Genomic DNA, 26,180 nt, shown 5'->3' with positions numbered 1-26,180 from the left:
TATATTTCATGTTGGGCAAAGCAGATGAATAGTAATTACATGTACTAATGTAGCATCTTTTTTGTGTGTTGTGCGATTGACATTATTTACTCTTGTCTGGGAACCCAATATATTTCTGGGACAATACTACCCTTCTAAAATTCATAGTAGATGGTTAAGTGCACAGAATGTCATTTGGGACACAACTCACATTTACCTTTACACAACTAATGCCATTTAAATTAACATATCTACTGGATATGTTCCATTTTTTAATTATTTTTCTGGATATGTTTAACTAAGTAATGTGTTTTTAGAAATAAACAGTGTAAATAATGTGTAATATTTAAAAAAAATGTAACAAAGAAAATACCAAGTAAAATCTGTGAACATAATAATAATACTAACGTGATTATTGTTTTTGTGAATAAAGTCCACAAAGCCAGACACCTCCACATCACTCTGTATAAAAAGTTGGTCAAATAGTCCCCTTTTCTCTGTGCTGTTGAATAAAACATTCAAAGCTTACTGTATATTTTGTTTCATTCAACAAATAAATCAATTGAATAAAAAAACATACCTTGCTGTATTTTTAAAACGATAGTGTTTGCGATTTCCATCAACAGACACAGCTAGCATGTCTGGAGTGCATGCTGGACAAGTGAAAAACTCCTCCTGGCACATCTTCTCCACTTCATATCTTGCTGCAACCCATTCATTGAAACTGCAGCTGAATACATTGGTCGATATCTTTCCACTCTGAAATAAACAGCAAAAAAAAACCAGCACTTGTAATACAGTTTTTCACTGAACAATATTTTTTGTTTTAATCCGTGTTATTTAAAGTGCTCATTTTACTAAACTGCAATTAGACAAAAACTGTTCACTACATGTCATTAAGGTTAAAAGGCTTGTTTGAAGTCCTTTGCTCTTAATGTAAAGTCAGCATAATATTAAGAAAAACTGTAATTGTCATATTGAGAAATGCCTTCATAATAGCCAAGTTAAGATATTTAATGTGACAGAAACATAATTAATAGACAAAAAATTCTCCTGCTGTCAAAGAAATAATTATTTCAAAAAATTACTTACACGACCAAAGAGTTTTGTTTTCTCATCAAGCATTTTAACAAATGCTTGATAAGACATCCCTGGTGATGCCATTTTCATCTCTCTAAACGAGACAAGCACATCTGTGTTATACAGTGTACTTGCAGGAATGTTGCCAGGCCAGTAACCACTCGTCTGAAGTTCTGATAAGGATGGCCCGCGTGAATATCCACACACAGCACAGGACAAGTGAGGCATGGTAAGGTTGTAACGACCTAAAGAAGGAAAACAAGCTATACAAGATAAGATTTATAAAAGTAATAACTATCTTAAAAATATATGTAAAAGATTCCTTTCCATTCATAGTAATCAGGATCATGGGCCTGGCAGAAGAAACAAGGACTGTCCCATTACTGCAATCACAAATACAGGCTGGTATTTCTACAGGCAGCAGTCGAACTGTGCAACACACAGACACACATAAAATATCTAATATTAAGAAAATAAATCGCATTAATAAGATTAAAATATTATTTTACCAAGTTGTTTAACAGAAATTTGACCAGCTGCCTGCATGAATCCTTTAGAAGGAGGTAAAGGCTGAATAAAGCCTGAGACCAGGGAATCCCTATTATGGAGTGCGAAGAAACTGCCATGCCTTTGCTCATCACAGTCTCCACAAAGAAAAGGATAAGGAAGGTGTTGCAGGCCCCGCTTTCAGAGACCCCGCAGACAGATTACTGTAACCTGTAAAACAGGAATAGTGTCAGAAGAACGGGAGAGTCGCATCTGCTCTTTCACAGCTCCTCTGCTGATCTTTTTATTTAATGCACAATCAGTACAATTCCAGTCCAAACAATTGCTTTTAAAGCATTTCTTTACATTCTTTTTCTATGTACAGCACTTGAGTGTCACCAACATCAAAATAAATCACATACTGTCACTTTCTTGTTCCCTTTCTTCATATTACCATTTTCGGTTAACAACTTAATACTCAGCAGACATCTTATAAACCGCAATAATGTTATTACCAACCACAAAGTGATTTTATATGAAGTTACTCATCATGTTAACTGTAAACTTGAATATTTCAAACTACTCTTGCTTCTTAAAACCAATGTGAACCGCAATTCACTCTTTTTCTTCCCCTAGAAGTACATTTATAATGGATCACTACAGATTCAGCCTCTCTCCATGCTTTCATCAGTGAGTGGTCACGTGACCATAAAGCGCGCCAAACGCGACCACAGAGTGAGCCTCCCAGAGATACTTAACGCTATTAATTAACACATTAACCTAAACAGTCAAACATTTTGTGACCCAAAAATACGTAATACAACACAACAGTCAGATATAATGATCACTGGAGCATACTTAAATTACTTTTCTTCACATTAGTGTGAACATCACATTACACAGACAACAAATTCTCAAACTGCATCACAATTATCACTTAACATTCACCAAACATTGTAACAATGCAACCGCAGTACTATTGATATAGGTTTCTCTATTAATCTCTGCTGTTACCTGTAAAACAGGAATAGTGTCAGAAGAACGGGAGAGTCGCATCTGCTCTTTCACAGCTCCTCTGCTGATCTGAGGACGCATTCGCAGTTTGTCGTTCTGTCTGCGACTCCCCAGTCAGAATGCCAAAATAAGAGTCCTTTATTTTTCTCTCTTTGTAGCTCAATATGCAATAGTTAGCTTGCACATAAACACTGCATTAAGAAATAATGTGGTGAATGAACTTAAAACAATACAAATAAACCGAAGAAAATAAAGCAAAAACATTACACAGTTGTGTACATACTTTGTGTGTATCACAAAGGCAGTCCCTACAGCGCACAACAGCTGCATTTGAACTGCACTGTTGGCAGATTGAGGACCTTGCATCCTCCTCTTTCAACATGTTCTCTACAAGAGAAGATCGAACTTCTTTCCATCTCTCTTCCCTTATTGCAGTTCTGATGGCCCAGTCATTGGATGCAGAAGGAGTATGATGATCTTGAATGAGGATATCATTAGCATCATCCTCCTGAGTGTCCAACAGCCTGTGTAGCTATTCAAGAATACCATCTAAATCAGATTCATAAAACCATACAAATAATTCATTTATTTAAAAAAATCATTACTTGAATGCTATTCACAATGTATAAGTCTGATTCAGTATATACTATACCAGCTGTTACACAGGCTTCTGCAGGGCCAACATCATTTTCAGGAACAAGTGGACCAGCTAAATATATTAGTAACAGAAAGACAGTGAGTAATAAAGTGGCTAAAGGTATATGTAAACACATATTGTCTAGATTTAGAAACATTACCAGAATTTTTGTTGTGGTGGCCACTTTTTCCTATTTACAAAATGAAAGAACAGTTATACATACTTTTTAGACCACATTACTGCATGGCTAACAGGTACATCCAAATACATTTGGGCTGTTGAAAATTCTATACGTTTCATTCTCATATGCATATACAGTAGTACATTATACTTACTTTTTACAGTTGCTCTTCTGGCCCTTGAATGTTTGTAAATAACTTCACCTTAGCTGTCTCTTTTTCTCCACTGAACAGTTGGTGTTGAAGGTGGAGGTTGCTTAGAGCTTTTAACTAGTGTCGCCTAGAAGCATAACAAAAATATAGCTATGAAGTTCAAGAAATAACAATTTCATATTGCTGTTAAGTACATATTATTAAACAAAAAGTAGAAGCAATTGTGAACATTAAGAGAATATTTTGAAATTCGCATTGATACGTGCTATTAGAAACACATTTTTAAATAACTTTAAAATGTTACTTAATTTTACCTCTTGAGCTCGTAAGCTTTCAAGAAGCTCATCAGCACTCATCAACTCTTCCTCAAAGTCCATCATGTACAGTATTAACTTCGCTGGGTTTCATAAACATGTAAAAAATATAGATGCACAGCTAAGCTAAATGTGAAGAACATAGCCCCAAATATATAACGTATTTGCTAACATGCTAACAACTTAACTTGACGTGTATTGGTCTGCACATCAGTAACTTATAGCGTTTATTCTCTCAACAATACAAAACAATCATGAGTAACGTTACTTTAATTATACACATTACGAGCAATGGTAACTTAAAATGTTAACTTTTAAATACAAAATCTTAAATTCATTATCTAAATAGCTTCCCAGATAGCACAATCCATCTGGTTTACGTCTATTTGATGTCTGCATTTACATCTGCAAGACATCTGCAATACATAGTTTGCTCATCTGCAAGACGTCTGAACGTCTGTAATACATCTGCTAAAGATCTGGAGATCTGCTGCTTAAAAACATCTGCTAAACATCAAAGAGCTGTTGTACATCCATTCTAAATCATAAACATCTTACAGACATCTTCTAGATGTCTATATGACGTCTGACAGCAGACATCTCCGAGACGTATTGCAGATGAGCAAACTATGTATTGTAGATGTCTTGCAGATGTAAATGCAGACGTCAAATAGACGTAAACCAGATGTATGTGTGCTATCAGGGTTACCGTAGCAAGGAAATCCGATGGGGTCACAAACAATGCTAACAATAAGGTCACGAATTCCCGCCAAGCATATTGAATAGAAAACTTTATTGGTAGGTAGGAAACAAATATTTAACAGGAATATTAAAAATGTATATTTATAATTTATTACAACATGTTGGTTATATTTTTATTCGCCAAAAATAAACATTCGAATGTACTGTATAAGAAAGTTGTAAATGATTCAACTTTGTAGAAAATGTACTAGTGATGTTGTGTAGTAGTTTGCGGTATGTTTTGATCGGCCAACATAAGTCTTAATGAAAGAGACAGTAACGTTACTTCAATGCATGATATTTAAATAGCGTAGATATATTTAATTAATTGAGTAATATCACTGGGATTAAATGTAAAAAATATAGCGCAGATTACAGACTACAAAACACAAATACATTAAATTTAAGCACAATACACAATTAGGAAGCGCTAATAAACAGGCCTATTTATAATACAAAAAATATATATAATTAATGTATAAAAAATTATGAACGTTGAAGCTGGAGATATAGGGGTATTCAGATAACATTTAAAGTATTTACAAAAAAAAAGAAAAATAAACTGATTTAGTATTTCGTTCTCACCAAATTGAGATGACGTAACAGGCTCATTTGCCATACGCGTCTTTATTTGACGCATAAAGCAAGCAATTGAAAGCAATGGAGTTCCTAAGTCGTCCAAATGCTTACGCCTAGGGGTACCGTTGGCGTCTTTATAGTGACGCGGGAAGCGTTTGACCAGCTTCAGTTTTTGACGCCTTGGGAGTGAGAATGGGTTGGTATTATAGCCTACTGTTTGTGTACATTAGAACATGTGTACATAACAGTAGATTGTTACATACCTGTTCTAATTTCTAAAGGTTCGAATTATACCTGCCATTGTAAATCAATTCAAATTGGGCTTGACTCTCTGTACAGCCTCTCTCGTTGTTACAGTAAACCGTGGTTTATCACATGATCAATGACTGTGGCCCTAATCTCATTCGAGACCACTCTTCTTGTTCCTCGTCCTCCTCTTCCAACTCCTCCTCCTCTAATTTGAACTCTTTGATTTGAATTTGAATTTGAACTGTCTCGTCCTCTGGCTCTCCCTCCAACTCCCCTTACTCTGTCTGCATTGTTTGCATCCATTGTTCAAAACCTATAACTTGACCCTTGGCCTATTTATAGGCCACTTCTAAAGTCCTGATTGGTTGGTATTAAGTAAAGCAAAGAGTGTTTGCACGTGTGAGGAGTTAGTGTGAGGCACTGATGAATTAGTGTGGCATTTTGATTGGTTGTGTTTAAAAAAGGAAATCAATATACTTCCTGTAAGATCTTTGTGTGTTACATAGAGAATTGTGTGTTGTGTTTTGCAAAAAAGTGTTGAAACTGAAACTGAAAACTGAGTCAAAGGTCGAGAATTAGTGTATGGTTTTGCCGATTTGGTGTGTGGTTCTGGTGTTTGAGTGTCAGGTTTCAGAAATTGTGTGACAAGTAAACATTTTGTGTGTAAGCAGTTGAAAAAAACAGTAACGTTTTGGACTTCCCTGCCTTTTACTTTGACGTTTGGTTGTGTTTTGTTTTGTTATTTTGTCCTGTTGTTTTGCTCCCTTGTGGGAAGTATTTTTGTTTCTGTTTTTATATTAGTACTGTCCTCGTTACCCCCATTGTGGGTCTTTTGTTATGTGGTTCCTTATTTAATAAAGTCTCTGTTAACCCCTTCAACACCGCTGCTGCCTGCATTTGGGTTCTTCCGCCACGCCAGCTCGTGACAGCCTCCTATTGACAAATTGCTTCACTGTATTGTTTCCTTTATCGTCTCTGTAAGTCGCTTTGGATAAAAGCATCTGCTAAATGCCTGAATGTAAATGTTATTTGTGCAGTTGTGTACCGTGTTGTGTTGCATGACCAGTTTATATTGATCTTTGGTTTTTGAACTTCTCTTGTAAGATCATCTTCATCTACTTTACAGTAGTGTAATGTTTTATTTTTAATTTTTTCCTAAAGCTCATTCTTGCACTTTGCTCTATGTGCACTCTTATGTTGTATATTCTAATAAACACTTAGCTGTCAAATTATTCTTGAATCCCACTAAGAGTTTTAGTAACAGTGTTTTGAATTGATCTCACCAGTGTCTGAGAATATGTTGCAGTGTGGGTGATTTTGAGGGCTTGTAAGTCATGTCTGCAGGAAAAGTTTGGTTTTTCAGCAAGTTTGAAGGGTTTTGAGAAGAGAGCTTCATTTTGACCTGACAATAGGATGTTTGGAGAATTGGGTGAGATGTTATGGATTTTTGTTTACTGTTTTGAGAATACGAGGCATAATTTCAAGACATGTGTTTAAGCAATCGAGAAAAACTTTAAAATATGGGAGTTTGTTGAGTTTTGTGCTTAACATTGTTCAGAAGAGCGGTGCCTTTGCTTAATCTGTAGGAGGTTACGTTCAATTTCTGTTAAGATCTGTTTACTTAATATATTTGTTTAAATGTAAAGATAAATGAAAATTGTGCCACATTAACTACAAAACATTTGAACTTATCAAAATATGAAACTTTTAAATAGAAAAATCAACGAACATAAATTGGGCACTTTGAATGTAAATAAAGTATGCAGTGTGTCAGGAAAGTAACTTTAATATGTACATCCAGTGTACATTTTTATTTTAATCCAACAGATTTGTTTTGCAGTGCATGAAGTACGTACATTTGGAAAATGACTGACAACAGTGTAATATGGCATTTAGTTGAATGCAAAAATAAGACCAAAGTTTAAAAATGTGTCCTACTCAAATATTTAGTTTCCTGTCTTTTTTCCAGCTGTCCTCCAGCAAACTACCCACCAAGTGCACGCACGCACCTCTGCATGTGTTCTGTCTGAGAAGCAGTTGAGAAGTCTAACAGCAGATGGCTCCAGAGAACTTCAGCTGGAACAAGAAATGGAATAAACACACAACCCCTCTTCAGCAAGATAACAACAGAAAAATGTCTGTTAAAATAAGTATCTGTTTTTTTAATAAGAAGTCTTGAAAATGTTGAGTGAAAAAAGCTTAACACAGACACAATGTTGCCACAAGATACCAGTCTATCTCGATATTCAACTAGTATATAGAGCCAAACTTTACAGACACAAGATTTAAAGTTGTGTTTATCACTAACTTCCGGTAAACCTCCACAAAGAATCTATAACAACATCAGAATCGCTGTAGAATAGATCGGAAGTTAACTTCGGGCCAGGCGTGTGCCTAATAGTAAGTAATAGCCTACATAAAAAATCATAAATTGAATGACAAAAGAAAACAAAAAACAGAATGAAAGGAAAATTGATGACACAACGGTGTCTCATAATTATTCACGAGACCGTGTTTTCTCTTCCAATGAGAAGACATTTCTCCTAATTTTTCATGACAGCGCATGGTGTAGAAAATAAGTAGAAAATAAATATTGTATATTTTTTGTACTGTTGAACAAAAAACGTGATATTTTGAAGAATTTAGGAAAGCAAACAGTTCTGGGGCACTTTTGACTCAATTGTATTTTTTCCTATGGTAGTCAATGATGTCCCAGAAATGAAAATTGCTACCATTCTTCCAAATATGTTTCTCTTTGTTCATCAGAACAAAGACATTTATACAGATTTGGAACAACTTGAGGGTGAGTAAATGATGACAGAATTTTCATTCTTGGGTGAAATTCCCCTTTAAGCACCAAAGTTCCATTCACACAGTAACTATTGCTTTGACACAGGGTTTAGAATTTAAACCCACAGTATAAAACGGAATAACTGAACTGTTGTTACTACAGACATCAATGAATCCCGTAAATCCAATCAGAATTCACTCATATTTTAGTGACCTCACCTGAGAGATGAACTCTAATAGATTTAATTCATCAGAATTGTTGCCATCCACCACCATCTGCTTCCATACGGACAACAGCAGACCTTGACATCCAACACAAAAACTGCAAGAATTTTTAAATCAGTAATGTTATTTTACAGAGAAGAGGAGTTTGCACCTTTAAACTGCTTTTTAACAGAACAAGCAGATAAAACCACACAGTTTTGAAAAGTATTTAATGTGAATGGTTACAGTAACTGCAAAATTGTGCAGAAATACAACTGATAGTGATTTTATCAGTCATAAAAATGGAAAAAAACACCATAATGTTAGTTTGTTATCCACACAAAGCTATTGTTTAAAAACTATAAAACTCATTATTTTTATGATTCTTTTGTCATTTTTACAGCATCTTTTCACTGCATGTTTATGTATATACTGTATGTTGTCTTTTTAGTGTTTTAGATAGCGTGCTGTGTTTTAGCTGTAAGACAGTTTCACAGTAAAAGCATCTCTGATAAATCACATCTTTAAAGTGATTCTCTATTAAGCTGTGTCACTACAGCAATCTGACAGATGTATTTGCCTTTTGTAATCCCACAAACACATTTTATAAGATGCCATGTCAACTTAAAGGTTTTTCCTCCAAACTAAAGATGTGAGTCTTCCGACATGTAAATGCACATCTCCGGTGTCCTTTTTTTGCTATGGGTCACTTATGAACGGTTTATTATATGAATATATATCATCTTTAGGACGCTCAGAGGACTCTCTCACTGTTTTAACACACAACACAACACAACACAACACAACAGACCTCTGGAGTGTTATTAATCGTTTTGCTGTACGGCAGAAGAAGTGCATGTGTGTGAGATTATCAACCCTTCATTATCATACCAGAGCTTCTCATGATAAGCAAAAGACAAAAGCAAAAGTATTTTCATTTACAGAAACAAAACCCTCTGCTGTGTAATGTTCAGAAATCAACTTGATTCAGTTCAGTTTCAAAAAACAGCCCCTTTATATTTACATTTTATTTCCTTTTATTTAAATTACAATTCAACATTCTGTAACTTGAATTCAAACGCAATTGAAAATAAGTGTAAATGGTGCTCAACGCTGGTAAACATGCGTATTGTTTTCACATTGTGTCTGGAGGCCCTCTAATATTTTATGTTGTGTTCTCTGAATAATGTAAGCAGAATTTTTTTAATGATGTAACCTGTGGGATGTAACTTTGGACCACAGTGCTGTTCTACAGGGTGTGAATTCTGAACGTTCCTTTAAGTTTGCGTTGCTAAGAGACAGCGTGTCAAAACTTACTACTGTGACATTTAGCAGCTGATTGCACTGAGAGTTAATGACAACACTGTAATTAAAATAAAAAAACATAAAAATCTAAGACGAAGTTTGTTATTTCTGCGCCACTCGACCAGATGAGCTTCAAACTTCACAAAACTTACATTAAATGTCCAATCGGCCATGCTTGTAACTGTATGAAGATTTCTTAAGATTTTCTTGAGTTCCATGCAAAGCGTTCCCTATATTCACATGGTTTAAAGATGATCAATAACACATATATCATATGCTGTAGTTTATGGTGAAAAGCACACCAGTTGTAGAGAGAGAAGTGTATGTTGTGCTACAAGCAGAACTTCATCTGGTCATCTACTCATCTACAACTGTTCACTAACTATTCAATATTCATGTTGCAGTACATGCAAATAGGTCTGAACCACAAAAGTGTTTTTTTCAAGAACCAATCAAGTCCTGTTTGTAAAAAATTAAAATTTAAGTTCTGAATGTTGATTTGACTTGGAAAAGAAAATCGTAGTAAAAAGCTTTTTTGGGAGTTATTACTCATGTGCCCGTCAAGTGTTGGTAATTTGGAAAAGTATGACCTCGAAAATGACAAATCCTTGTTTTTTTCAGCTTCATTTACTTAACTAAATATTTGTATAACATACAAGCTCTATTATGGATGCTGATGAACAGAATCAGACATGTGGTCACCGGCTCAGGTTCAGCACAAGCCGGCTGATAATATAAACATCAAGAGTCTCAGGAGAATCAGGGACACAACCTTTCACATCACCGTCTCCCTAAAGACCCGACTGAGAGAACCAGACTGTCAGACTCTCTCTCTCTCTAATGGCTCCCTGCAGCTCCTACACACTGATTGAATTCATTAACAGTGTGTGTGTGTGTGTGTGTTTGTTCTTTACCGTTCCACTCCATCAAAAGTACAAATAAGAGCAGTATTATTCCCACAGGGTGAACTCAAAGCCCTCGATCCAAACACATTACACATATCTGGAGAGGAAAAGAAATGTAAAACAGAATGAGACTTTTGTTATCAAATTTACACTAAAACGCTGTCGTCTGTTATCAGTTATATTGTTTTGTTTTTGTCAGGCTTTATAAAATCTGTAAGAAAAGAACAGAGAAGAACAAAACAACTCAATCACAATCTCAACAAACAGCCCTTCTGCATTACTGATGAAAATCACAATATAAAGGTTTTCCATCGCCCTCAATACAGATGATATGGTTCAAGTCAAGAAAGAAGTTTAAAAGCAGCAAACAAAAACTGTTTGCATTTTCAAATAAACATCATTTAGTTTGATTAGTAATCATCGTGGGGAAAATAAATCTAACTACTTTAACTTGATTTTCAGTAGTGAATGCCGTGATCAGTATAAAAGCACCAACATGTTTTTGTCTACAGGTTGAGAATGTGTCTATGATATCTCATAATGTCGTCTATGTAGCTCTTCTCTCATGCAGGCGATGTCATTTCCAGTTTTCTGATGTACCTGCAAGAGTTCCTTCACCTCCTAATTTAACCAGAGCAAGAAAGTCTCTCATAAGGGCACAGATAAACGTTCTACCTGCCTGAAGCCGAGCGTGACAGGTCTATCCGTCATGCTGTGGGTCATTCATTCAGTTCAGCTCATGTGTGTGTGTGTGTGTGTGTGTCACACACTTTCAAACTCAAGCTGTCTTCACAGTTCACCCATCCATAACAAAATCCCACATATTCCAGAAACAACAGGATATGTTATTTACCTTGTTTTGTTTTAGATGTTTTATTCTCAGTGTCATGAGGTTCAATCCTACTGCAAAAAGTTTTATAAAACACAAAGTATAAGAAATGTCATCATTTATAATTAGTCAATAAACAAACTGATGCTTTTATCCAAATAACATCACAGTAATGTATTAAAATCAATAGTTTGAGTTCTACTCCTCATTTGTTTTACATCAATTGGTCACCTACAGACTTTCAGATCTGGGCAGAATTTTGAGACATTAATGAAATCTCATTTGGCACTCTACAGCAGGCATTTGGGAAATTACTGCAGTCTTTTAAAACATTAATGAGATCTCTTTCAAAACTCCAGTGGAGACAGGTATGAGATTACTGAGGTCTTTTTGAGACATAATTGAGATCTCTTTCAAAACCCCAGTTTTGATTACTGGAATTACTGGAGTCAGTTTGAGACATCTTTTGAAACTCCAGAGAAGAAACGTGAGATTATGGGGTCAATTTGAGACATAATTGAGATCTCTTTTGAAACTCCAGAGGAGACGTGTGAGATTATTGAAAAATTATTTTTGAAACATTATTGATATCTCTTCAAACACTAGAGACACGTGTGAGACTACTGGGGTCAATTTGAGATATTGCTAAAATCTCTTTTGAAACTCCAAAGGAGACACGTATGAGATTACTGAGGTCTTTTTGAGACATAATTGAGAACTCTTTCAAAACTGCAGAAGAGAAACGTGTGCGATTATTGGCGTCAATTTGAGACATAATTGACATCTCTTTCAAAACTCCAGTGGAGACATGTGTGAGATTACTGAGGTCTTTTTGACGAAATCTCTTAAAACATTATTGAGATCTCTTGAAACTTGAGAGACACATGTGAGATCTCTTTTGAAACTGAATAGGAGACATGTCTGACATTACTGGAGTGATTTTGAGATGTAGCAGGTCTAATTCTCTGGAGAAATACTTAAAAAGAAGGAAACATCAGCCGGCCTCTTTTTTTAGCTCCACTGAATCTCACTGCTGTCTAGGAGAAAAACTATTACTAATATTATTATAATTATCCTGTGTGTGTTTTCTTCTGTTGTTATAATGTGACAGAAATCTATAAGCAAGGGTCGTAATGGGAAAATGATATATACAATAACGACCTGCTTCCAGACTGTAGGCAGCATATGGCTGATGACTGACTGACAGAAATATTAATAGAACGATCTGCTCTCCTCTTGCTCTGCTGGGTTTGTTTTAAAAATGTAATTACACACATGCGCCTTCATCTATCATGTTCAGTTTGATTATGCCACTGGAATGACAAGTTAGTCACTTAATCTCTCTCTCTGTATCAGGTTTATTATATAATTCAGAGGAGCAGATGATGGCAAAGTTCCAGTTCCACCATCATGCTCTTTCAAACCAGTGCACTGTTACAAAGAGAGAATTTTACACACGCGGCATACAGAGAAATACAAGATAAATAAAAATACAACATGGTAGTAATTCTTTAAAATGAGCATTTAGAGAAACATAATCACTGTTTAGCACATTTCTCTCTGTAGGTGCTGGAGATCAGAATTGAAAGGGTTTGATTTCTCTGACACACACAAGAGCAGAGAGTGAAAATATACAGTACATAATGAAAACATGTTATTATCCTTCAACATCAAGGTTTTCAAAAGAGACTCATACTGTATAGAGCAGACATGTTTTCTTCTCAAAATATCAGTATGCATTTCATTTCATTTCACACGTCTTCCTTCAGGAATTATACATGCTCACTGAGGCATAAACAACACGAACACAGACAAAGAGAATCAAAATAAAGAGAATAGAGAATATAAAAACAGACATACACTCACCTAAAGGATTATTAGGAACACCTGTTCAATTTCTCATTAATGCAATTATCTAATCAACCAATCACATGGCAGTTGCTTCAATGCATTTAGGGGTGTGGTCCTGGTCAAGACAATCTCCTGAACTCCAAACTGAATGTCAGAATGGGAAAGAAAGGTGATTTAAGCAATTTTGAGCGTGGCATGGTTGTTGGTGCCAGACGGGCCGGTCTGAGTATTTCACAATCTGCTCAGTTACTGGGATTTTCACGCACAACCATTTCTAGGGTTTACAAAGAATGGTGTGAAAAGGGAAAAACATCCAGTATGCGGCAGTCCTGTGGGCGAAAATGCCTTGTTGATGCTAGAGGTCAGAGGAGAATGGGCCGACTGATTCAAGCTGATAGAAGAGCAACTTTGACTGAAATAACCACTCGTTACAACCGAGGTATGCAGCAAAGCATTTGTGAAGCCACAACACGCACAACCTTGAGGCAGATGGGCTACAACAGCAGAAGACCCCACCGGGTACCACTCATCTCCACTACAAATAGGAAAAAGAGGCTACAATTTGCACGAGCTCACCAAAATTGGACAGTTGAAGACTGGAAAAATGTTGCCTGGTCTGATGAGTCTCGATTTCTGTTGAGACATTCAAATGGTAGAGTCAGAATTTGGCGTAAACAGAATGAGAACATGGATCCATCATGCCTTGTTACCACTGTGCAGGCTGGTGGTGGTGGTGTAATGGTGTGGGGGATGTTTTCTTGGCACACTTTAGGCCCCTTAGTGCCAATTGGGCATCGTTTAAATGCCACGGCCTACCTGAGCATTGTTTCTGACCATGTCCATCCCTTTATGACCACCATGTACCCATCCTCTAATGGCTACTTCCAGCAGGATAATGCACCATGTCACAAAGCTCGAATCATTTCAAATTGGTTTCTTGAACATGACAATGAGTTCACTGTACTAGAATGGCCCCCACAGTCACCAGATCTCAACCCGATAGAACATCTTTGGGATGTGGTGGAACGGGAGCTTCGTGCCCTGGATGTGCATCCCACAAATCTCCATCAACTGCAAGATGCTATCCTATCAATATGGGCCAACATTTCTAAAGAATGCTTTCAGCACCTTGTTGAATCAATGCCACGTAGAATTAAGGCAGTTCTGAAGGCGAAAGGGGGTCAAACACCGTATTAGTATGGTGTTCCTAATAATCCTTTAGGTGAGTGTATATTAAACACAGAGAATTAACAGACAATAAACATAAACAAAGAGAACAAACAGAGAACAGACACAAACACAATATAAAAACAGACAGATAATAAACACAAACACAAAAGCAGACACAGGGAGACACTTACACAGATAACAACAAAATAAAAACAAACACAAAAACTGTTCTCGTTTCTCCTGTGCTAAATTAATGAATTATTCCAACAGAAGTGTGTGCGTGTGTAAGTGTGTGCGTGTGTGTGTGTGTGCGCGCGTGTGTGTGTGTGTGTGTGTGTGTGTGTGTGTGTGTGTATGAATGCACATCAACACAAGGGGACCTCTGTCACTGTGGGGACCAAAATTGAGGTCCTCACGGGAAAAAAGCTTATAAATTGTACAGAACAATATTTTTTAAAAATCTAAAAATGCAAAAAGTTTTCTATGATCTTTAGGTTTAGGGGTTGGGTTAGTGATAGGGGATAGAATATACAGTTTGTACAGTATAAAAAAAACATTACGCCTATGGACTGTCCCCACGGAGATAATAAACCAGACATGTGTGTGTGTGCGTGCGTGTGCGTGTGTGTGAAGGGAAATATCTCCATCCAAACCTGTTGCATCTATCCAACAATGAAAACAGACTTTATTACAGATCTTGTACGGCAGCATCATATTGACATTCCTCAAACAACCTTTCCCCTGTCTCCACAATTTTCTAAAATGAATTAATCTTGAACCATTTAGCGGCTCAGTTTAAACCAAGTTAACCTCAAACTACCTATTGTAAAACAAAAATTACAAGGTTTACATGTTTCCCCCCATTGACTTCCATTGTATGAACACAAAACCACTGATTTTTCTCAAAATATCTTTTTGTGTTTTACAGAAGAAAGACTCACAGACAGATTTAAAACCACATATACGGTGAATAAATGGATTGTTTATTTTTGGATGAACTATCATTTATTTATTTATCTATTAAGATTTATTTATAAAGATAATATTGTTAAAGACTCGTTATTGACTCTTCATTACAGAATTTCAGTAACCTGTAAACATAACAGAAGTAAATCAGTAAATCCCTTGACATCTCCAGACCATCGCTCTGATTGAAAGCTCTTAAAGCAAATAGGACAGATCTCATTCACATTAAATCAGACGGATCGCCTGTAAATTCTCACTTACTCGCATCTCCAAACGGACTGACCTCATCTGGAACACTGTGTTCTTCAATAATTCTTCATTAAAATCCTTTATAAAACCTTATAAATGTACTAAAATTGATCAAACATTATACAGAATGTTACATTTTTTTGACAATAAAACTGAATCTCATGTCGACCAGTGATGGTGAGATGAGGATGAATTATGACAGATGCTATTTTTCCTAAACCAGAAGGATTAACAAGTGGAAAACACAGCACTGGTATGAGGACATGATCACACATTTGACACGTGAAGAAGTCGTTTACATAGAAACCTTAACATCACAGCACTAAAACAATTGACAGAAATGTCATGAAACAATCAAACAAACTGGCATGGCTCTGCTTCATTTAGTCATGTCTTTCTTGGTCCTGTAGCACAGCCATGGCAAAGCCTTTGGTTATGTGTGGAGAGAAACATATTATTGTCTTTTTGACAATAATATACATTCTCTCCAGTGTCTCGTCTCTGTTCCCGCCATCTCGTTTCCTCGTTATCTTTCCCTGAGTGTTTGATGTTCTACACCTGCCCCATGTCGTTATCCCTCGTTTGTCTTACCTATATATACCCTCTTGTTTCTTTGTCCTGTGCTCGTGTATTGTACTATGTTTGTAGTGCGTGTACTTCGGTCCTTGTTCGTTCTGTTCCTGCTCCCCGTCAAGTTTTGGTAATTGTTTATATTATTCTTGTAATTTTGACCGTGTTCTGTCTTGCTCCCTCGTGGGAAGTTTTTGTTTTATGGTTGTTGCTTTTCTCAGTTTAGTTTTTCCCCATTGTGGGTGTTTTGTTTCTGTTTTGGTTTCAATAAATATCTGTTAACACCGTCATTGCCTTTGCCTGCCTGCATCTGGGTTCTTCCACGCACCACCCGTGACACAAACGTTTGGTGCTGAATGTTGAGTTCAGGCATGGTGGGAAACATTAGCAGCATTTCATTATGTGATGAAGTTGAGCTGTTTACTACGCCAGACATTTCCTTCAGACAGTTTATTGCTAATTGCTGTGAGAATTTGACAATTGGCTCAGTGGATCGTGCCAAAAACTACAACACGTGCAGACGCGAGGGAAGAAGTTTGTTTGCGTACGTTCATCTGCTGCCAGATCTAAATCAGGCTGTTAGCCAGCTTCTCTCTTTATCTCTCAGACTAAAACAAATAAAACACACGTCAACTTGTGCTATTCAATGTCCTATTAAAGCTCATTTAGTGCTAATGAGGATCCGGCCACAGGGATCAACACAACCTCTCACCCGACAGTAGATATTGGACGTGAGAGAGATCAATTTCTGTCTGCTTGTTGAGATCATTCGGATCAATAAGAGCATCTTCAGCAGCATTACAAACCTGCATGTCATTATCAAGGCATATATGTTGAGAAACCATCGACAGCCATTTTCTCATTTGCACTATTAAAAATGCTGGTGTGAGTCAAATATGGACACAGAATAGGCTAAATTAACAAACTGTTGGGTTTGTTCATATTTACCCAACCGTTTTAACTCACACCTCTGTGAAAATAGCCAAAATTGTGTCTACAGTAATGTAGATCAAAAACACTTTCAAAACACAAAACCTTTTGCTGTAAAGTTTCTTTGAAACAATGCAACATTGTAAAAAGCGCTATATAAATGAACTTGAAATGAAATGTACTTTCAGCCAGAAATAAACATGGTAGGTAACTGTGGACAAAAAACAACACTTTAGTCAACGAATAAGAAAATAAAGGTTAAAACTAGGGAATATCGGTATTGGCTGATAATTGGCCATTTTTAATGTTATCAGTATCGATAATCAAATTTAGGCCAATATATTATAGCCGATAAATATTAAATAATTTCCTCTGGTTAAACTTCAGTTGCACGCTACTCACAGTTAAAACCCAGTACAGCACTTCATAACTTTCTGTTATGAACATTCACTTACTGTGCAAAACATTGTTGATGTAGGGACAGTATGTAGATACAGTATTTATGAATGTGTAAAATATGGGAACAAAGCATATTGTTTGAATCAGACTACTGTCTGAATGCTTCTGTCTTGAGACCTGTTAAACATGTGGCTATTATGAAAATGTTTTTTGGTTGCTCTGGAAGAACATCTATAATTTGTTTATTAAATAAAAATACACCAGAAAAGTTTAAAAGTTAAAGAATCATTAGCTAGTGTAAAGTAGGCTTGGTACCTGATTTTCAGAAAAAAAGAGAACTAATTGTTACCTTGTTTTCTGCAGTCAATGTTTTCAAATAAAAGCAGTAGCCCACTAATTGCGTTTTGTTTCAGTCATAGGAATTTTATATTAATGTTTAGATACTTTTATATCGGCCATACAGTATATCAGGTATGGGCTTCCAATGTTAAAGAATTAACGGGTATCGTTATCGGACAAAATGTACATATCGGTGCATCCCTAGTTAAAACATTAAAGCACACAAAATGTGACCCTGAACCACAAAACCAGTCTTAAGTAGCACAGAATATTTGTGGCAAAAGCCAACAAAACACTATGATTCAAAATTACAGATTTTTCTTTTATGCCAAATATCATTAGGGTGTTAAGTAAAGATCATGTTCCATGAAGACATTTTGTAAATTTCCTACGGTAAATATATACAAACTTTATTTTTGTGAGTGGATGCAGCAAAATCGCTAACAAAAATGGCCAGAAACACGCTTACAAATTCTGCTGCCCGCTCTTTGGGAATTACTCACTCAAATTTGGCATCTATGTAAAGCTAAGAATTTCAGCTTTCGGGTTCATCTACTATCCAGTGCTTGAAGTGGATTGGTACGCGCACTGGCACTTCTCTATTTTAATCTTTAGCGTACCTTCACTTTTTTTGGCCAAAGATCGCATGCTTTCCATCTAGTGTTTTTGGCGTGGAGCTACCCAATTTCAACAGATAGATCAATGTAGGGTATGGTCGGATCAAAGTTTACCATCTGTGATCGTAAAACACAGTAACCTCTCAGCAGGACTACGACCAGGCACCAACAAGTCTGGCCAACGGTCCTATTCTCAACACCTTCATCACTGACCAGGACAGATTCGTATACTCTCCCCTAGACTTCAAATGAGGTTCTTGGGGGAGGACAGGACTGTTCACCAAAGTGAGAAAGCCATGTGGCCCCCAGGGACTGAGAGCCTCAAATTCTTCCAAAATAATGTCTCTTTCTCTTTCCTTAGCCACAAAAGACTGGTTTAAAGTGTATATTTACATTCTTGTCCAAACTACAGGTCAATGTAATTGTAACCCTTTCATGTTTCATATCTACGTGTTTCCCTTTTCATGTCTTAGAATATGGTGTATAGCACAGTAATGTATTTTATACCATACTCATTTTATTCTATTCTAAGTCTATTCCTGCTCCGAACTCCCAGGTGACCATAAATGCAAATGAGTTAGTGTGCCGGACAAAGAAACATGTTTTCGCGCCCAAAACTATGTCATCACATTGGATCGCCCACCTTGGAGGGGTGTGACGCCCTCTGTGTTAAAACACCTGAACACGTAGGAAAGCTAGCTTTTTTGTGTATGTTTGTTCGCTTGTGTGTGTTTGCACTCGTGTGCGTTCGCTCGCTCGTTTTCTTTCAACCTCTCGAGACCTATCTCTCCTTGGAGACAGTTTCTTCCGGCAGTTTGCTTCAGCAAATCCGACGGACTCACGGCTTGCTCCGAACACATCAGGACCCTTTGATACGCGCGCTAGCACGTGTCCCGAGAAACAAAGAATTCAATGCAAGTATCTGAACTATTGCTAACTAGTTGCGTATAAGCTTTGCCCCTTTTAAATAAGGAGATTGTCCTCAATGGTTCGTGCAGATGCAGATTTAATACTGCCATTTCCTTTTCTTTATCTATTTCTTTCATTCTCTACTGTTTTACGTTTTTATGTTTGTTTGTTAATGTTTGGCTTTTTGTTAGCTAGTTGATTTTATTTTCCCCGTAGTGTAGATAAATAAACCGCATGTGTATCCACGCTCGAATCGTTTCTGTGTTTACTTATCACATATCAACGTCACTTAAACTGCTTGATTTCATTAAGATTTCTGAAGTGGTACTGTACTACAGTAAGAATACTGTTTTTCCAAGGCCAGGAAAGTAATATGTCTTAGAGTTACTATATACGATCTGGTGATCACTCGCTGGACGAGTACGTTGTCTGTCGCTATTAATTCTGCTGCATCAGGTAAAGTGTGTAAAATAGGTAATGGTTAATCACCATTAATTATACGTATGTTACTGTGGTTAAACTCATAGTTTCCCCGAAATACACTACACCAATCAAATAGGGTTTACCGAGTTCCAGCCAATCAAATGACAGAGGCTGTCGTGGTTTTTCTTTCTTTAATTCTGAAGAACGACACTTGAGTCAAGCTTTTGAAACCAAAAGTAAGTTAGACTTTATTGTCACAAAACTGAAACAAAGCCGAGTTGAATTGCAATGCAACTAACATCTCTTCTTCCCGCCCAGCTTAAATACTTGTCTTCTCAGGCACATGCTACTATTATTAATTACCATAGGAAGTAGGAAGAAAGGGTCTATTCTCTTACAGCCCAATTTGGTCACAAACACATGTCGGAACAGGAGGCCTATTCTATAGCATCCTGATTTGATTTTCAACATGTGATTATATTCATGTGAGCGGCAGACTCAGTCATGTGAGCTGCAGACCCTCTCCCATCCTCCATACACGCAGGCATAGAAAACTACATCGCATAGGATTCAAATACATAATGTTAGAATAAGTTTATTCATATAAGGGATTATTTTGGCTATAAAATCTTCAACAAGGCCAAGCAGCATTTAAGCCAATAAAACTAAAGAAGACAGAACGTTCAGCCAATCAAATTGAAGAAGATAATATAACTATTATCACAGGTAATGCAATTACATTTTTTTTTTGGTAAAATTTGTATTCAACATTTTTAAATCAGTTGTTTGGCAAATGGTTTCTTTAATAAATAAATATGTTGTACCAGCAATGTCCAAATACAGTTTGTTGTCCTAGAAATTTAAAATGTGGTAATAATTTGCATATGGCAACATGCACAAGAGACTACCGCAACCTTTTTTCCCATTTCAAGCACTAACAACGTCATTACAGTGGTAAACCAATAGAGAGCGTTAAAACAAACCTGTTTCTTATTAGCAATGGTGTGGTGTTGTTCCAATAATGCACCACTGGATGGCGCTCGGGTTTCTTGAGTTGTGTGGAGGTATATAGAGAGAAGAAGTAGTAGAGTACGGAACATGTGCCTGCATGTTATGCGATAGTGCTAGCGTTAATAAAGTTACTGAAAGGATTTATGGTCTCCAGCTTCTTGTCTACATTAAGACAAAAAGTTTTTTTTACAAGATTTTCTGAGGATGGCTTCAGTAAGTGCTCCATTTCCCAATCCTTTTTGCCTTGTCCCGGTGAGCCTGCTATACCACTAGTCACATGGTTGAAAATGTTCCGGAACTACATGCTAGTCATCAATACTACTGGGGATTTATGGTCAGAAGCCAGAAAACGTGCTTTGCTTCACTGCCTCGGAACCGAAGGTCAGAAATTGTTTTATACACTGCCCAATACCGGTGATGATCTAGCTGATGCTATTACGGCTTTGGAACAACACTTCGTTCCGAAAAGAAATGTGGTCGTGGAAAGACATGCTTTCAGGAAACGCATACAGAGGATAGATGAAACGGTAGTACAATACATTGCTGCATTAAGAGATTTAGCGACTACTTGTGAATTTGCTGACAATCTTGACGATATGTTGCGTGATCAACTTGTTGAAAATATTGCTAACCCTTGCATTCGTGAAAGATTATTAGTGGAATCTAAATTGACACTGGAGACTGCAATTACAATTGCCACACAGCTAGAGACCGCTGATGCTCAGGCGAAATCGCTGGCTACGAGTAACTTCGCTCCAGTTCAAGTTGTACATGCCACTCCTGCTTCTGGACGACAGCGTCATAAGGCCAAATTCAAAGCACGTACCTCATCAAAACCACCTGCTTCTGCTCCGTCAGCTCGAACATGCTTTCGCTGTGGCTCTGCTGGACATCTTGCAAACGCACAGAACTGTCCCGCTGCATCTGCTAAATGTAAGAATTGCAATAAGATTGGACATTTTGCACGAGTCTGCCGTTCTGCTCCTACTCATTCAGTGCATTCAGTTGAATTGCCAGAGGTCTGTATTCTCCATCTGCCTGGAGCGACTGACCGTCTGATGTGTGAAGTGACCGTACATGCCTCACCTGCTGCTACCCCTGTGTCTCTTCAACTTACTGTGGACTCTGGTTCGTCTGTGTCCATCCTGCCGAAACAACTGTATGAACAGCATTTTCGCACTGTGCCGTTGCAAGCCCCTGCTGCCCGTTTAGTTACTTACTTACAAGAGCCGATTTCAGTACTAGGATGTTTATCTGCTACAGTCACTAAATATGGCATTACCTGTCCTGCACACTTCTTCATTGTTGACACTGGCACTGCTTTGCTAGGCATGGATCTGATTAAGGGACTTCAGCTGCAAATTACTGGACACACTTTGGTGCCGTCGGCACAATCCGCTCCAGTATGTGCTCTCTCCACTTCTCCATCACAGCGTGCTGCATTAGGCTGTGTGAACAACTTCACGCACAAGGTGAACATTTCTAACTCTGTAATTGCGTCGTTTACGTTTTTCCGTGAGAGATGCTGTTTCCGCAGAACTGGAACGTCTCTTACAGGCTGGTGTGATCGAACGGATTGATTCTTCTCCATGGGTTTCTCCGATTGTTGTGGTCCAAAAGAAAACGGGGGGGTTGGGGATCCGCATGTGTGTGGACTTGTGAGGGCCCAACAAGGCAGTTATAGTAGACAGCTACCCATTGCCACACATGGAGGAGATGATGACATTACTGCAAGGTGCGACTGTGTTTTCAACTATAGACTTGGAAAGTGCATACCATCAGGTACCTCTTCATGAAGATTGCCGGGACCTCACTGCTTTTCTTACACACGAGGGCCTCTTCAGATTCTGCAGGGTACCTTATGGCTTGGCGTCTGCTCCAGCTGCATTCCAAAAGATGATGGTCATCATTCTAAAAGGAATCCAGAACGTGGTAAATTATCTGGACGACATCATCGTGTGGGGATGCTCGCTGCAAGAACATGATCAAGCACTAGAGAAGGTGATGCAACGTCTCAAAGATGCTGGGTTGGTGTTGAATGTGTCAAAATGTCAATTCAGAAAACAGAGCTTGAAGTTTCTAGGCCACATGGTGACGTCGCAGGGTATTCAGTTGGATCAGGAACATCTATCTGCAATAATCGATGCACCTGCACCAACGGATGCTGTTCAGTTGCGTTCTTTGCTGGGGGTTCTCTCCTGGTACAACAAATTCATTCCTAATTTCGCTTCCGTGGTGATGCCTCTGCGTGAGTGCTTGAGAGATGAGAGTGGATTTCGCTGGTCTGATGATGCTCAACAAAGCTTGGATGATGTGAAGAAGCTGCTGGTTCACAGTCCTGCGCTTATACTGTTTGACCCGGAGATGCCGGTGGTCATTTCTACTGACGCATCTGCATATGGACTAGGTGCTGTCTTCGCTCAAATTGGCACTGATGGTCAAGAACATACTGTCGCTTTCGCATCCAGAACACTGTCCTCAGCTGAACAGAAATACTCCACTGTTGAAAAGGAGGCTCTGGCGTGTGTCTGGGCGATGGAAAAATGGAGAATGTACTTGTGGGGTCGCAGATTTACGTTGTGGACTGACCATCAAGCGTTAACGACACTGCTGACCACAAAAGGGACTGATAGAGCTGGTATGCGTATTGCTCGGTGGGCTGCTCGGTTGCTCTTTTTCGACTACATAGTTGAGTATCGTGCTGGATCTGAGAACTACACTGCAGATTGTTTATCCCGCTTGCCCTTGCCACTTCCTTTGGATGCTGAGTCGGATACAGAACCCGAGTTTGTTGCTTTACTGTCTTCTGGGCCGATTGCCATATCCCAGGAAGAATTTGCTACTGCCTCTGCTCACTGTTCTGAACTCTCTGCGTTGCGCGCACAAATTGCGAGTAAATGGCCTTCATCTTCCGCTGCTGTGGATCCTGTGATTCGTCCATACTACAAGCTCCGACATGAGTTCAGTGTACAAGCTGAGTTTGTGTTTAGAGGATCTAGACTGGTTGTGCCTGGAAAATTGCGTGAGTCATTGTTCCGTATTGCACACGAGGGTCATCAGGGAATTGTGAGAACGAAGCAACGCCTGCGTGAGATGTATTGGTGGCCAAACATGGACACATTTGTGACAGAGAAAATTGCTGCCTGTCATTTATGTCTTTCTCTGGACAAAACTGCGAAAGCCTCTGCTGTTCCACTCCAGCCTGTTCCTTTACCTTCTGCACCGTGGGAAAAACTGGCGATAGACATTGTGGGCCCGTTCGAGACTGCTGTCTGGGACTGTCGATATGCTCTGACACTCACTGACTATTATAGTAAGTGGCCTGAGGTAGCCTTTACTGCGTCTGTTGCAACAAAACAGGTGAAGCATTTCTTACATCTGTCTTCAGCAGACACGGCAACCCGACCACTCTGGTCAGTGATAATGGGCCTCAGTTCACTTCCCCTGAGTTTGCTGCATTCCTGAAAGAGAGAGATATTAATATGAAGGCATTATAATGCCATAAAGAAAAGAGCGCAATGCTGATGCTGGCAGCGCACGGCAAATAACTTCCGCGAGAGGACAAAGGATATACACGCGAGGAAACGGGATCCCGCGAGCTCGTTTGAAACCTTCGCGCGCGCATGGCATCCATAGTGCGCGCAATACAAGCCCTCGCATGCGCATGACATCTGTGCGCGCAATTACAAGCCCTCGCGCTCTCACCTGCTGCTTTTGCTCGCACGAACATTTTTATTTTTGGCAGTCGCGGGGCGGGACTTGCTGTTTGCTTGTAACCTCAAACGTCATTGGTTACTTACCCTTTTCCGGAAGTCACTTGTGATTGGACCTCCGTGATCATCAATCTACATGGCTTCGTCAACGGACCAGGGGCCCGTTCTTCCTACCTCGCTAGTTAGCTGGATTTGATTGTTGACTTGTTGTTTTAGCAACAGGTCCGTTAACTTAAATCTCCTCGGGAGCAGGCTTATTTTATGTAAACAGGATTAGATCGAGGCCATGACGCAGTCAAATTGGCTTCTTTCATACAAAAGCAACTTGTTGCGCAAATTACAGGATTAATATAAAGAGCTTTGCGAATTTAACATGTAATTAACGCAATGTTTTGCTTTTAGAACAATATTTATTGTAATGTTATATAAAACATTTACTGTGAAAAGTCTTCGGTGAGGACCGAAATAAATGAATGAATGAATAAATAAATAAAATATATTTTTTTCCTTGTGAAGGAGATATTTGCCATTAGTTTGTTGGACCTTGTGTGACTTTTGAGGCAGTCCTGCATGTTCAAAAATTTGCACAGAGACGTTCTCCAAAATCGATTAGAAGTTTATTATCAGATGTAAAAAGGATAACAAAGCTTTGGGTTGTCAGTAAATCTCCACTCTCTCACAAAAGCCAACAACCCAGATTATTCAAAAACACACATATTTATTCAGTATTTGACGTCGTTCTCATCTTCTGACTCCTCCTTTGTCTCTAGGAGTATTGATCCTTGCAACCAATCACCGTGACCACGTATTCTACTCCATCTCCTTTCAAAACAACATCTTTGCAACACATCTTTTGCACCCTGTGGTCAGTTGCTAGTTTCAGGAAGTGTCCCTAAGACAGTTTCATTGGCAAGACAACATATCTAAAATACTTTCAGTAAAAAACTCAATCCTCTAATCTTTAATTATGCAGCGTTGTTTCTTAATCCTATGATTCAATAAAACACATCAAAACTCATGATTATACTTAAAACATATGCATGGTTATTATAACTTCTATCTCTGTGTGACTCTTTGTCAGCAGTTATTTTGCCCTCCTAGCAGAACTAAATGTTCTGTCAGTTTAACCCACATCCTGTTTTTTATTCATGCAGCTCTTGGTGAGTTCCTCATAGCACAGCAGTATTTTTCCATTAGAGCAAGCAAGCAAACACAGTTTATAAACTCATAATACCTCTACATCCCGGTTATATGATGTTATTCAATAAAACATGAAAGGAAACTTATCAATTATCCCTCAATCTCTCTCTTGACCTCGTAAGAGGTCACACATCATCTTCTCCTTCATTTTCTGCTAGATCACTTGATAACAAAGGCATACTGTATGGGGGTGGAGATTCTTTCTTTTCAATAGCTGTAACAATTAACCTATTGCACAGTGATCTAATACAGGGAATACAACAGCATCCACAGGTAATCAATATAGCTAAGAAAACTCCTATTGACACTACAATAGACATCACCACTGCTTTCCATTTCCCCAAGATCTTGTCTAGCCAATCTTCTATAGGGTTATCTACACCTGAATG

General features: G+C 38.1%; 1 protein-coding gene and 1 long non-coding RNA gene across 15 annotated transcripts in view; both read right to left on the bottom strand.

Annotated features, from left to right (window-relative positions):
• The window catches only part of LOC130549453 (uncharacterized), a 5,404-nt gene extending 3,720 nt beyond the window's left edge, over positions 1–1,684 (bottom strand). For 9 of the 14 annotated variants that reach the window (XR_008962190.1, XR_008962195.1, XR_008962191.1 and 6 more), the window contains exons 1-3: positions 1,569–1,678; positions 1,388–1,488; positions 1,072–1,305 (exon numbers count right to left, since the gene is read on the bottom strand). Coding sequence is in view for 4 of the 14 variants with exons in the window: in XM_057326657.1 (XP_057182640.1) it covers positions 1,072–1,305; positions 1,388–1,488; positions 1,569–1,605 (372 nt within the window). In the remaining 10 variants the exon portion in view is untranslated. Of the gene's footprint in view, positions 1–19; positions 482–559; positions 739–1,071; positions 1,489–1,568 lie in introns of those variants that run through there. The other 5 variants (XR_008962199.1, XR_008962197.1, XM_057326661.1 and 2 more) reach the window with 4 other exon arrangements.
• Positions 1,685–2,993: 1,309 nt separating this feature from the next.
• LOC130549454 (uncharacterized) lies at positions 2,994–4,613 on the bottom strand. Its single transcript, XR_008962200.1, has 6 exons — positions 4,552–4,613; positions 3,843–3,925; positions 3,532–3,655; positions 3,357–3,386; positions 3,212–3,268; positions 2,994–3,108 (listed from the first exon to the last, which is right to left on the bottom strand). It is a non-coding gene; the product is annotated as an uncharacterized LOC130549454 (long non-coding RNA).
• Between the last annotated feature and the right edge of the window lie 21,567 nt (positions 4,614–26,180).

Source organism: Triplophysa rosa, unplaced genomic scaffold (assembly GCF_024868665.1).
Source record: "Triplophysa rosa unplaced genomic scaffold, Trosa_1v2 scaffold120_ERROPOS1198380, whole genome shotgun sequence".
NCBI classification, from domain to species: Eukaryota; Metazoa; Chordata; class Actinopteri; order Cypriniformes; family Nemacheilidae; genus Triplophysa; species Triplophysa rosa.
Note: the sequence above shows the minus strand (reverse complement) of the source record. Positions and strands in the feature narration are given on the sequence as shown.